We start from the raw sequence: 14,094 nt of genomic DNA, 5'->3' as shown, positions 1-14,094 counted from the left end.
CAGACTGACAAATGCATGTGGAAACACGGACAGCTCTGAGACAAAAGGTTCAGTCAGAAACAATATGTCATGAAATAGGTATTCTAAATATGGTAATCATGAGGCAAATGAATGTTGTATAAGGGGTCAAAACAGAAGCTGCAGCTATATGAACAAAAAGCCTGTTATGCTTGAGTAGGTTAGTAAACACTCAGAGTGGATCTGCAGTAAAATCCCATTTCACTGGGCCGATATATATATTGTATAAGCCACAGTAAGGCTGTAGAGTGCTCCTGGGAGCGGACAACTGTACACTGAAATGAAATCCACTCTCGATCATCTGAACGCAGAGTTATATCATGGTGCACCTGCTGGATCCTTATAGTGAGAGTTGAGCTTCGTAGCTCATATTTAAAGCCTCCTGTGATTACATTTATTGCAGCGAGACATTTGAAATGAAAGAGCAAGAGGCACCAGCCATTGTGCTGTTGCAGAAACAATTTTTAGAGGCGGTACTCAAAGGACACAGAAAATATTATGTTTGACTTCCTCTCTAGCTGCTTCTAATGTGCATGTTGCAGTTGGAACATTTCACCACCAGGAGGTTCAGTGCCTCAAAGATGAACTGAGAATGAAAGCTTTGCTCAGATTTTTGTTTTTAATTATAGAACTAAAAGCTCACCTGAACAATGGACTGTCTTTTGTTTCAGGTTAGTCACTACCTAATGACGACTTCAAAATACACAAACATAGCAAGTACTGTCCTTTTTTCTAAAATGATCATTTACTAATCATTTGATGATTATTTTGAAATGACATATATAGATACAGTTTTTAGAAATTTGGTTTTGAAATGCAAAGACTATTGGTGGTCAATAGTTTTTCTTTCTTTTTTTTTTTTTTTAACAAAACGGTTATATTTTCAACATTTTTCAGTATATACTAAAAAAGCAGGGGCTTATCTTTGAAAACACATCTTGATTATGTAGCCTGAGCTTCTGAGTCTCTCTACTTTTGCACAACACAACTTACATAATAACTAACAGCTACTGAACACTTTTAAGACTTTAATCCAATTATTCCAGTAGTGGTATTAAAATGCTAAACTATTTCTTTGTGTGTGTTTGTTATTTGGATAGAGAGAAGGAGATCAAAAAGAGGTTTATTTTGCACAAAAATAAAAGCCTAAATATTAAGCAGGTGCTGCTTATCAAAACAGCAGTTTGCTGGTCTGAAACTTTCACTTGTGTTAAGACAATGCAAAAGAGAGATGTCATCAGCATGCATCCTAGAGAAGCAAATGTTGCTGCCCGCCAATCTGATAAGAGTGTTAAAGCCATTTCCAACCATTTGTAGAACAAAGATAATTCACAAGTAGAAAGCATTTGATATGGTTGTCAAACATCCTGATAGAGGACGTCTCAGCTTTGACTCCCAAGTTAGACCATCTATAGGTCAAACAAACTGCAAAACACCTTAGAGCTACATCTCAGACTCTAGTTCACATATTAAACATTAAAGTTCAAATAGTCACAGACTGGACAAGTATGGCTTCTTTTTAAGGGGAAGGAGAAAGCTTGTTATCACCAAAATGAACTTGGAAAGATTTAGGTTCCAAAGTTACATCTTAACAAACCACACATGTACTTTACACAGAAATGACCAAGGTGGGGACATTTGTCCATAATGCCCAGTAACAAATTCAGAGAAAAAAATAAACACCTAATACCAACTTTCAAGCAGAGTGGTGTTGGGGTGATGGCTTGAGCTTGTTTGGCAGTCACCGGAACTGGACAGATTGCAGTAGCTGAATCAACTGAACTACTCTGCATACCAAAGTATTTGAGAGTCAAATAAGAGAACGTCTGTCCAGTTGTTAAAGCTTGGCTGAAATTGGGTTGTGTAAGAAGACAACAATCCAAAGCAACTGATCACCACTGTGCGGCCTATATTCAAAGCCTGAGGGACTTTAAAATGTTGTCATAATTATGTCGTTAAAATGACTGCAACAGCTTTCAGGCCAAACTCTGACAGATTGAGTTGTTGTGCAATCCTGTGACAAATGATATACTGAAACTGTTTTTGGAACTCAAGGAAAATGCATCCTGCGGTCTCCAGAAGCACAATTAGGCTTACCATTCAGTTTCTAAGCCAGTATCTATGATAAAGATTAGATCACATTGTGGAAATGCACGTGTCATTGCAGCACTTATTTATACATGGACTGGAACATATGTTGTTAACCTTCCAATGTTTTTAATGAAGGTCATGCTTATTGCAGCAAGCTGATACTACACACTTCTCTACATACTAGTTGTTAAACTTCAGCCCCTGCACCCAAGATCTATCCACTGCAAACATTGAACATAGTCTGGAATTAAAAATAAAGACAAAAGACGCTCAAACTATTCAGCAACTGAACTTCTATCTGAAGCAAGAAGGGGAAACTTTTCAGTCTTCATTTGCCATGTTTGCATTGTTTTTTTTAATTGATCTCAAACACATATACAATACAAAACAAATATGCACATTTGTGTAGCATTATACCTTCTTTGAGAAGGAGCAGAAGGAAGCCCAAGGCTTATTTAAATACTACTCCTTATTTTCAATTATTAATTTACACAGTTCTATGGCTCTATACACAGTTTACATACTGAAAGTCATCAGCCAGATGGCAAAATTTAAAGCAGCAAAATAAATCATGAGTTCTCTTCTTTTTTATATTTATCCAATAAGAATTTCTTGTACATTCTTTAAAACTGAATAATATTATTACATAATTTTAAATCATCACTTAGTCCATTCCATAAAGTTACTCCATAAATGGAAACACATCTGCTTTTTAGGGCGGTGTGTGCATATGGTTTCTGTAACATTGTTGTTGAAGAAAGTTAACATGTGTAAATGTGTTACTGCCAAATTTAAAGTAAGCCTATATTTAAAAATCCCAACCTTTGACTTTGCACTACTTGCTACTATTGCATTACTATAATCATCTTACAGAAACCTGTTGGAAATTAGGTTACATAATCTATATAAAAAAAAGCTAAAACAGACAAAAAAGAGAGGAAAAAATTGGACCAGAAACATGATAAAGGTGTGTTTTGCTTTTTGTCTTATATTTTCTGCTTGCTTTACTGAATTATTATTTTTGCTTCTATGGCATATGTTTACTAATGAATCATTAACTTTTTAATGTCCTGACACAATATCGTCTCTCCAAATGTTAAACATGCACAGATGTATAGTCTACAATGATGATATAACCCATTTAGCCACAAATTACATAGTTTGTTTGTGTTATTACTACCATGAAAACTCTCCCAAATTCATTTTATGCATTTTAAGAAAAAAAGTTAAAATATCATGTTTTTCTACTGGGCCGCGAGACATCGGAGTATAGAGCCTTAGGGTAAGAATTTAACCAAGACAGATAACCTGTTATCCTATCAGATAAGCGTAATGTACTGCTCAAGTCTGGGTGTGAAAGTGGCATCAACAGATAAAATGAATATTTACACTTGTATGAACATGTCTACGCGGACTAGAGTCATGGCGAATCCGCGCTGTGAACCCTAAACCACCGTCCATGAGCCCCACTGCTGCTGCTACCCGGAAATATTACAAGGGCCGGAAAGGACCAATGTTAGGGGAGCACACGTCACTCACTTTTACCCAAAAAATATTACCACCGAGCGTCTAATTTTTTTCTCGCCTGTCGAAATATTTAACTAAAGATCCTTGTCGGCGCAAGCGGCCCTAATCAAAAGGCGAGGAGGCTGCTGCAGTGTCCGTCAGTTCTTCTTTTAGCAGGCATCGGTGTAAGCGTCCACCCAGCTCAGCATCAGTGAAAATGGCTCTGGCTAACGACTGGAAAACAGCACGCAGAAATGGAAGCGGGCGATAGATAGCTAGCTAGTTATAAGAAGGCGTGACAGGCCTCATCCATCTGCAACTGTGCTCTGCAACTGGATGCGTAGGTAAACATTTGCCGAATATAGGTTACGCAGATCTATATGCTAGCGCTAGCATAATAATGTTAACGTTAGTCGGCGTGCGTTTAACATTGTGGTTTGGGATAATGGCTAACGTTAGCAGCCGTGTGGCATTTCTCAATTGCGTGTGGCACCAAATAGCCAAACACGATGAGCTCGTGTAAAATTTGATGCTAAAGAGAAACGCGAAGTTTTGTATGCAAGCGCGTGCAATGTTTTTCCTTTCTCTCCCCCATTCAAATGTTAGCCAATACTTTTACAGGACTGTTACCTCAACTGTATTGGTTATTACTAACGTTAGAAACGTATTGCTAATGTTTACACTGTGCAGCAAGTATACTGGTGGTGATTTGTAGCATTTCTGCTTTTCTTTGCAGGTTTGCAGATTTACATTAAAATGAGAAGCAGTCTAATGTGCGATACATTATCTTCCTCGTTTACCAGGGGTGCTCATTCCCCTGAAGGTTCATCATCGCATCATTTAGAGGAACTGGTAAGATTTTAAAAGGTAAGTAATTATATTGAATGTGGAGAAATCTTAACCTCTTCTGAAGTGGCATCATACAATGAATCGTCAAGTTAAACACAAAATTAATCTTTTGAATACTACTTATTTTTTGTTTTTGTTTGCAAATGAATATTAAAAGGAGGAAAATCTGTCGTTTTGGTAGTTTGAATTGATGAGATATTCTTAAAGTTGACTGTCTTTGATTAATTTAATAAAATATTACAAACAGGAGGAGGAAAAAATATATAGAAACAACAGAACGAATTATAACCAGTAGAGTACCAGCAACATGACTTGGTGTACAAGCCAGTCATACTTAAATTATGACATTGTAATTACATCCATTAATCCCTGCTCTGGTAATTACCAATAATTTTTTACTTTGGATGTACATTTTACTCAGAAAAAGTTAGAACTCAATTTGACTTTCTTTAAACTTTTCAATGCACATGTAAAACTATTAAATAAAAGTAACTGTTGAAGAACATGCTGTTCTTAGATCAGAATAAAATGTAAGTGTATAATGTTTGGTGGTTAAAATGGGACAGAACTGAACAAGCTTTGATACTCTTTAACCTGTATTTGACAGCATTTATAACTCCTGATGGGTTAATTCATAAGGACTTCTAAATAGTTTAGTTTTAAAAAGAACATTTTTATTAAGGTGTATAAACTGCACATAGATTTTATTTTAAAGTTGTTAAAATATTATTTAAAAGATCCATAAGTGATCTTATAATGAATAAATATTGAGCATTTAAATCCACATAAAGAAAATCAGGTAAAAATGTATCTTTTATAGTAAATAGGAGAATAATAATTAAATTAATTTGCATTTATGTAGCAATTCTAGTTGTGCTGCACTCAAGCACAGCTCCATCATGGGAAGTTGTTATAAAAGTTAAAATGTTGAGGCTTTTTTGTTGTAGGTATAATATTTGAAAGTGTATAATTAAAGGAAGGGAGGAGTTTATGTTTAATTTATCTTTATCCAACATAAAATGTATATTTACCAGGGTGAAAAAAAAAATCATTCACATTTGATAAAGTTTTTAACTGCTTTTGTGCAGCAACTTGACTCGTCGGATTACAATACATGCGGTAACAGAAATTTGGTATAGCGTGAATAAAATTTTGTATCTAAATATCCTGTTGCGGGAAATACAGCTTGGAGACAGCCATGAACACTGTGCTAAATATAACAATCTCATTCTTGTCATATATAACTCTGTTATGCCAAAGATGAATGTCTGTTGAATAACGTACATTATTGTGGTTTAGTCCAAATATAAGTCAATAGACAACACATTGGTTTTTCTTTTTTGCTTTATTTATTTATTTTAAAGATTCAGCTGAGTTGGGCGGCATTTTTTATCATAAACTAAAGGCTGATTAGTTAGTTAAGCAAGTGATTTGTTTTTAATCACTAAACAACCCCTATGACTTTTGTCCCTTTCTGAATTGTGTTTTCAGCTGTAGGAACTTCTTGACTGAACACGGATGAGGAATCTTGCTTAGGTGTTGGAAAATATCAACGCAGTAATTCTCAAAGGAGACAAGAAGTCATCAGTTGAAATGCTTCTCGCTGAAAAGTATTTTAAGCAATTTTGAAATTAGGTGGAACTCATCTACCACCAAAAAGACAGTTTTACCCTTTGATCATCAGTTTATCGTCTCAGCTACCCCACTCATTTTGGATGTAGAGTGTGGGCAGTGGATGGTCAACAGGGAGTGGCAGCGTCAGAGATAAACAATCTGGAGACATGAACTTTAAACTGTCTTTTCAGTAAGAAAGTAGTAGCATAGTCTCACCCTTAGGGTAAAGTTTGTCTTTCACCAGTGAGTGGTGGGATCATTGTAGCCGCTCCTAGCGCTGGAGGTTTGGCACCTGCACCCCATGTGCCAGTGAGTGGGAAATGTTCCAATTTGGAAAATACAATCTGGACATTATAGAGATGTTAAGTGGGCACCAGGCCCACCAGTTCAAAGGCCTCGGTTTAGATCGACAGCTACAACATCAGCAGCAAGTGCAGCTTCACCAGCATCAACTCCAGCAGCAGCAGCAGCAGGCTGAGTCTTCTGGAGCTCTTCTGTCTGGACTTGGCTTGGGCCCCCTGCAGGGGTCTAGAGGTAACGCCTTTTCTGATTCTGCCTCCATTTTTGCCAAGATGAGTGCCCCTCCTCCCCCACCTTTACAACAACAGCCTTCCTCATCTCAGAGCTCTCGTTCAAAGTCAAGCAAGATGAGCAGCAGCAGCTCAAGCCATTCTTCAGGCTACCCACAGTTCCTGCGCTCTTTCCACCCGTCTGAGGCAGCACTAGCACAGGAGCAGTTACATCCAGGTGTAGGTCGCTTTGAGCACTTTGCTGGGGGAAGTAGCAGTAGTGGGAGTGCTGGGGGATTAGGAGGATTAGTAACATCAGCACCTCCACCCCCTCCTCCTCTGCATCCTGGCCTCTCTGTCCCTCAGGCATCACCTGGTCCTTCCTCTTCCTCTCCTTCCCCTTCAACCTCTGTGGCCACCTCTAACAATCCCTCTAGCAGCAGTGCAGTCAGTTCATTGGGACACCAGTTGGTTGGGGCCCAGTCTGATGCACGGAGCCTTCACCAACAGTTTAGTTGCATGTTAGCTGCTAATCAGTATTTTCTTTCTGGGGTGCCTGCTAATGCAAGTTTAGAACAATTCCTTGTTCAACAGGGAACCCATAATCACTTAGGAATTGGTTTAAGTCAAACAGGTGGGGAGCCTAGTCCTAGCCTTGCTCCGCCTCCTGCTTTGCATTCTTCTCACTCACATGGCCACTCCACTTCCCAACCACAGCAGGCTTCACAGCAGCCTCCCCAGCAGCAACAGCTCCCACCTCACACCCTTTCTCATCCTCACTCTCATTCTCATCCTCACCACCCACTCCACCCAGGCTCCCAGCCCTCATCACTGGGTGGCTTTGACTTCCAGGGCATTCCTGTACTCTCATCAAATCAGATAGCATCTCTAATGCAGCAAGAAGCAGGTTTGCCCCTCCCTTTACCACTTCATTTATCTTTATCTAAAGAAGATGGTAAAGGCGAAAGCAGCGGAGGTGGAAGTAGTAGTAGTAGCAGTAGCAGTAGGAGGAAGAAAGCCATGGCTGGTTATTTGCCACAAAGAAAATCTGATAGCAGTAGTAATAATAGTAACAGCCATGGTCACAGTAGTCACAGTGGTAATCCTAGCACTAGTACTAATGGAGGACTAAGTCACAGTCAGCCCCCGGCTTTAATTGGCAGTGGGGTTGGTATGACGAATATGGGCGGAGACCCATCGTCCCTTCTTGCTTCATCATCTTCATCGTCATCAGTAGTTTCTTCTTCCTCCTCCTCTGCTCCCTCTTCCACTGCTGCCTCAGTACTGGTTACTAATGATTCTCAGCTTTCTAAATCTGATAACCAGAGCTCAATGCAGCCAAACTCTGCAGAATCTGATACAGAGCCCGTTTATAGCTGTGGCGAGTGTGGCAAAAGCTTCTCTCAACTTTCAAGCCTTCGTAGGCATTTACGCATGCATGAGCCAACCACAGCAGGTACTAGCAATTCTGCCACTACAGGCCCAAACCCTATTCACATTAAAACACAGACCGACCCAAGCCTTCCCCATTCGACCCAAGAAACTTGCCAACCCTCATCCAATTCTTGTCCTAGCCCAGACAAAATATTTCATTGCCCTGATTGTGGCAAAGGCTTTAAGAAAAAAGGGCACCTCCTGCAACATGGTGTTATACACTCTTCAGCCCGCCCATATGGCTGCTCCACCTGCTCTCGGGCTTTTAATCGTAGAGAGTCACTGACACGCCATGAGAAGATACATGAGGAAAAGCCATTTCGATGTCCCGCCTGTGGACGTGCCTTCCGTGAGAGCACCTCTCTTCTCAACCATGCTGCCTCAGGCACCTGCGGCAAGCCAGGTAGGGGACCTAAACAACGGGGCAGCAAAACAGGAACTGATGGTGAGGACAGAGTCGGGGGAGGGGGTGGAGGAGGAGGTAATGGAGGAGGGGGAACTTATCAGAGCAATAGAGGAGTTATTTATGGGAAAACTGAGGAAGAGGATGGTGTAATCATTGTGGGGGAAGGAGAACCAAAATCTGGTTTAGGATGTGATGGTCTGTATCAGTCTGGAAGGGGAGGGAATTCAAATGACAGGGACAGAACAGATGGTAAATACCCCACTGACTACTCTCGGAATCGTTACACAGGCTACCATGATGACCACCGTTCTCAAGGTAACCCATCTCCATGCTACTCTGGTGCCTCCCCCTGTGGAAGTGGGATGGCGGGTCCAGCTCTGAGAAAGGCACCCTTGGCCCCAACACTGCATCCACACTCACAGAGCCACAACCAGCACCACCATCCACAGCAACAGCCCCACCTGCCCCTCTCATCTCTACTGGATGACTCAGAGGATGATGTCACTAGCTCTGTCAATAATGCAATCTCTGCAATAACAGCAGCTAGTAACAGTGGAAATAGAGGGGATGATAGGGGAGACATCATAGGAGGCCTGCTAGGTGGTCTTGGTTTAGGACCTCTAGGCTCACCTTCTTCCACATCTGGTTTGGATAAGAATTTCAGAGGTGGTGGGAGCCAGGAGGCTATGAGCAACAACCCACAGAATCCAACTGCCAAACCAAAACGTCCACGCAAACCAAGAGCTAAGAAAGATCCTGCATCTGGTGGACAGCCTCCAAAACGTAGGCAATACACCCCCAGAATGGGGCCTAGTGGGCTACCACGCACTCACCTTTGCAGCGTCTGTGGCAAGGGATTTGCACGTCGCGAGACGCTTCGCAGGCACGACCGCATACATACTGGAGAAAAGCCCCATCACTGCACTATCTGCGGAAAGTATTTCAGAGAGGCTTTTCACCTCAGCAAGCATCAAACAGTCCACTCTGGGGCCAAGAATTACAAATGCACCATCTGTGGGAAAGAGTTTGGTTACTCCCAGAGTCTCAGGAGGCACAGCAAACTCCACCAGAAAGGGGAGCTTGAAGAGGTGCCCACAACACCAGCTCCAGAGAACCTTAACAGCTTTAACCCAAATCCTCAATGTAGCGTGGCGCAAGACAGAAACCAGAACCAAGCACCAAGCACCTCCTCTTATTACCCCTACACTCAAGATGTCAAGCCGCAAGACACCAACCCTCAGCAGCCTCCACCCCAACCACAACCCCCACCACCTCCACGACTCTACACCTGTGCTATATGTTGGAAGTCTTTCCGTCATCACTTCCATCTGACTGCCCATCACCAAACTGCTCATGAAAGCGGCGGCGAAAAGCTCTCCTGTGAGGTGTGTGGGAAAGCATTTGCTTATTCTAATAGCCTCACTCGACACAGGCAGTCCCAGCATGGGATTACACGCGCTGAACCATCTAACCCGCAAGAGGGCAGCAGTGGGTCTGGAGACAACAGAGGCGGGACTGATGTTAATCAGTCGGCATCTGAGAGCGAGGCGGCCACCAATGCTTTGCTACAGATGGCCCCCTCCACTGAAAGCCATGGTGGGCAGGGCCTCACCGTTGTCACCCATAGCCACCAACAGGCACCTCCACAACCACCAGCTGGTTACTCCCCCCTCTTTTATGATGCTGCAGCAGCCCAGACTTCTGCCTCCAATGCTCCATCTTACTCTCAGCCTCTGCCTCCCAACTCTACAATCATGCCCCCACAGCACCCGCATTCCCCAGCTGGGGTGAAAGGAGAGCACATTTATCCAGCAGGATCCCGTAGCCGCACGCTTCACACCACAGCTCCGTTCCAGCCCCTCACGGAACTGCCCTCCACTGAACATCACCATCTGCATCACCATCACCATCACTCCCACCATCATCCTCATCATCAGTCAGACACCCAGTCCCACCAACACCTTGACTGCAACATCCAGTTGTCCCACGATGACATGAGACGACACAAGAAGAAAAAAAAAAAGTCCCATAGGAGAAATTGGAGGGAAAATAAGTGGGAGTCCCAAGATATAGTAAGTTTCGATGGAGTCAAAAGGAAGAAAAGGATAAGTTGTACAATAAGAGGGCAGTTGAATAAGAAACAAGGCTCTCTTCGTTTGACGATTAGGCGAGGAGGATCAGGTGGTGGAGGCTATAAGCTTGTCAACACTGGTGGAGTAAAGGTCCAGATCCTGTCGTCCCTCAAAGTTCCTGTGAAACGTTTTGGATGTCCCATATGCCCCAATTCTGTGTTTTCCCGTAAAGCGGGATTGCTGATCCACATGGTGGTGAAACACCCACAAAAAGCCTTGACCACTCAGGAGCGTTTAAGGTGCAGTGTGTGTGGGAAGCAGTCTCACAGGCCTTTGGCAGCCTTCATCCATCGGGCCTCCCATCGCGCCAGAGGGACTTTCTCCTGCCGGCACTGCTCTGCTCGCTTTTGGAATGCTACACTTCTTCACAGGCACAAGGTGTCCTGCTGCCGCAGGGCTCAAGGACTGCAGAGAGGAGATGCAGTGAGGCTGAAGCTTTCCAATAGACCAGGAGAAAGACAGACCCATGAAAGTCACGAGGAGATGTCATTCCTACAGGGACCATACAGACACTGAACATCTTGGTGTCTAAAAGGAGCGGCATACATGAAGGATTTTTTTTTTCCAACTTTAAAATGGGAAAATAAGAGAAAAAAAGGGACTTGAAAAGGCATCTGCCTGTTGGAGAATTTGACTTGTCTCTGTTGCATCTACTCTGCTGACTATTAGAATGAGTGTGTTAACAACTACTGTAGAACAACCCATAAAATATTACCTGAGATTCTTCCAGATTATACTGGAAGATGTTTTCAAAGACGTGACTGTTTCCATAGGATCGTTAAATAACCCCTTAAGTGCATTGACACTATGCTTGGCTGACACTGTGCAGTTAACTAGACAAGTTTAGGTGAAATGACCTGCTAATGTATCTCTCTTCCCCATAACTAAAATCCCTGCTACTCCTCTTGCTGTATGATAACTGTCTCTGCTGTGTATTTTGTCTTGTTGTTGTTCACTTAGACTGAGGATTTTTTTTTTTTAATGTAAAGTGCATTTATTAGGAGTAGGGACATGGGGACAAAGATCTTCTGTTGTCAGTGCATGTTTGTTCTCTGGTCAAGTTTTTTGCTGAGGTTGTGAAATCACTCCTACAGTATGTGATGGTTTATTCAGTATATCCCCAGACATTTGTAGTGTAAACTTGATTTGAAAATTGCGCTATACTCCCTAATGATTTAATCACATAGATTAAATGTCAAGGTTGCTGGTAATTAGCATAACAAGGATCCCTCTCCTGCCAAAATGAAGAATCTTACAAGAAGCCTTGCTTATTATGTTCACTTTACTTCAGTTATTTGAGATATTCCTAGCTTTTATACCAAGAGATTGAAAACAGGTTAAACGAGTTGACTGTACTGTAACATGTTATCTCATGTTATTTGTATGCTCTTTTTAGCAGTGATTATTTCTACAGTACTTCACGGTGTGTTTAAGACAAGGACCTACCATTATAGAAACAAATGTTATATTCCATGTATTTATGTATGTAACCCAATCAGTCTTCATGCCAATCTTATACTTACCCCTTCTATATTTTAATTTTTGCTGAGTTGCAATCATATAATTAATGTCGAGCCTTTTTTTTCTTATAAAGAAAAATAAGTTTTAAGTACATTCTGTCACTTTATTCTCACAAGAAATGTTCATACCCCTGTCAAGCCTTGTTTTTTTTCCTTATAAAGAAAATAGTTTTAGTAGATTTCTATCACATTATTTACTGAGAAGTCAGTAGTTGATTATATTTCAGTAATGAATAAACCTTAAGTGTAATAATTTGTTTTCCTTTCGTTTCTTGATGCCGTTGATCTACAGCATTATTTGAAAAAATGGTACAAAATTGGTTGTCAATGGACATGAGCAAGTTATTATTGCCCCTCCAAATGCACAGGCCATTTATATAATCAGCTGATATACCAATAAATTCCAAAACAGCACTTGGCTGCTAAGGTTTTCAGCCAAAAAACTCCAGGATAATGAATAAATGTTTACCTAAAATTGCCACCTCACTAACAATAAATGACTGTTTAAAAGTTCTCAGCTGTAGCTCCACAAGATGGCAGTAAGCATCTCATTAAAATGCTCTTGGCCTGGTGGGGATGTGTGTGCCAGTCACATGGATTAAACTGTGATATGGTGTGGACTGGAGAGGCGGAGTGCTGGAGGACTGTGTGAACTGTGCGACTGGTGTTTACTACAGGATTAAAGTCACAAAGTAAACAATCATTAAGCATCACATGGTAATTGTGGGAGTTGAATGAAGCTATATCTAAAGAGATCTTAAAGTTGTCTTGGTAAACTTGTATTAATTTTTATAATATGCGACGTGATCTGTTGCAATAAGATGAAAGCAGTGGCATGGGTGTGTGAGGTATTAAAGTTAACTGCGGAAAATGTTTCAGCACAGTTGGTTGTATTTTTGGTAATTTTTTTGTTTGAAAGGAATGCCTCATAAAACGAGTGAAACTTGCAGCTGACAGCATTGTCATCCTCCAGTTTGCTCTCGGGTCATATTGTTTTTGTGTGATGACTTATGTTTAATGTATTTACGTCAGCTTCTGCCTGTCTTACTCAGGAGGAAAACAGGTGAATTCCTGCGGCGCGCATTGTTTTGCTCGTGCTTTGCAAGTGTACAGTAGACAGGACAGCCCTCGCGCTTTTTTGCATTCGAACTCGCCTCACGCGGCATTGGCATGCACGGGGGGAATCCGAGCGGGCGGGTTTGTTCGACCTATTTCTGCCCAATGCCTGCTCGAGGAGGGCGGAGCAACTACTTTCCAGAGCCAATCAGAGCCAGAGCCGCGAGCGGGCAGGCATGGTCTCCGCGTGCCTCTTACACGTGAGTAGGAGCAGCTATTGTATGCCGGGAGGCAACGTGCTGGAGCGTTCCTCGCCTGAAAAAAAGGTCGACTCACGTTTTCCATGGATTACAAGGAAACTGGAAAAATCGTTAAGCATTGCCTGATCATTACAGACAGAAAAAAATCTGTTGAATTTGATTGATTATATATCACTAAAATTTCCAGTTATTAAGTTACAGAAAAAAACAAAACAAATTGTTTATTTCTAACGGCAAAGTTTAATAGTGGGCCGAAATGAATTTGTTTTTGTCATCGCACTGAAACCAACTTGAGTTTTTCCCCATGTTCTTCACGTATGGACAGATAAAGTCACAGTGACTGTACCTGTCAGACAAAACAAACAGCCTGCTCTCCTCGAGGTGCGCACGAGGGTAGGTTTGCCTTATAAATAATGAGGTAGAATTGAGAGATCTGCCAAAGCCGGCCCCGCCTCTCTCACTTGTTCCGCGGGGTGTGACGTCACGTGAAGTGCCCGTGTCTGTTCCAGCTGAGAGCGAGAGGGAGAGAGAACGGTCGGACGTGGACGTCGCGCGGCCCAAACACAGATCCAAGCCCGTGCGCCCGTGACTGCATCCACCGGATGCAAAGAAAAGTACAGACAGAAAGAGGAAACGACCCCTCCTCCTCCTCCTGACGGACAGCAGAGCGCCACAGCAGAGGAGACAAGCAGCAATACA

The 14,094-nt window shown here is 42.0% G+C and overlaps 1 protein-coding gene across 2 annotated transcripts; it reads left to right on the top strand.

The window, feature by feature from the left end:
• Positions 1-3,606: 3,606 nt before the first annotated feature.
• Positions 3,607-12,217, top strand: LOC306755755 (uncharacterized protein). 2 transcript variants are annotated; one of them, XM_079240264.1, is made up of 4 exons: positions 3,607-3,800; positions 4,352-4,482; positions 5,956-6,612; positions 8,716-12,217. In XM_079240264.1, the coding sequence occupies exons 3-4, from the start codon at positions 6,399-6,401 to the stop codon at positions 11,073-11,075; spliced, it is 2,574 nt and encodes an 857-aa protein (XP_079096390.1). In that variant the 5' UTR covers positions 3,607-3,800; positions 4,352-4,482; positions 5,956-6,398; the 3' UTR covers positions 11,076-12,217. The 2 variants fall into 2 exon arrangements, with proteins under 2 accessions (XP_079096390.1, XP_079096389.1); XM_079240263.1 differs by having other exon boundaries at positions 3,607-3,959.
• Positions 12,218-14,094: the final 1,877 nt, after the last annotated feature.

Source organism: Telmatherina bonti (assembly GCF_933228915.1).
Source record: "Telmatherina bonti genome assembly, chromosome: 5".
Taxonomy (NCBI): Eukaryota; Metazoa; Chordata; class Actinopteri; order Atheriniformes; family Telmatherinidae; genus Telmatherina; species Telmatherina bonti.
Note: the sequence above shows the minus strand (reverse complement) of the source record. Positions and strands in the feature narration are given on the sequence as shown.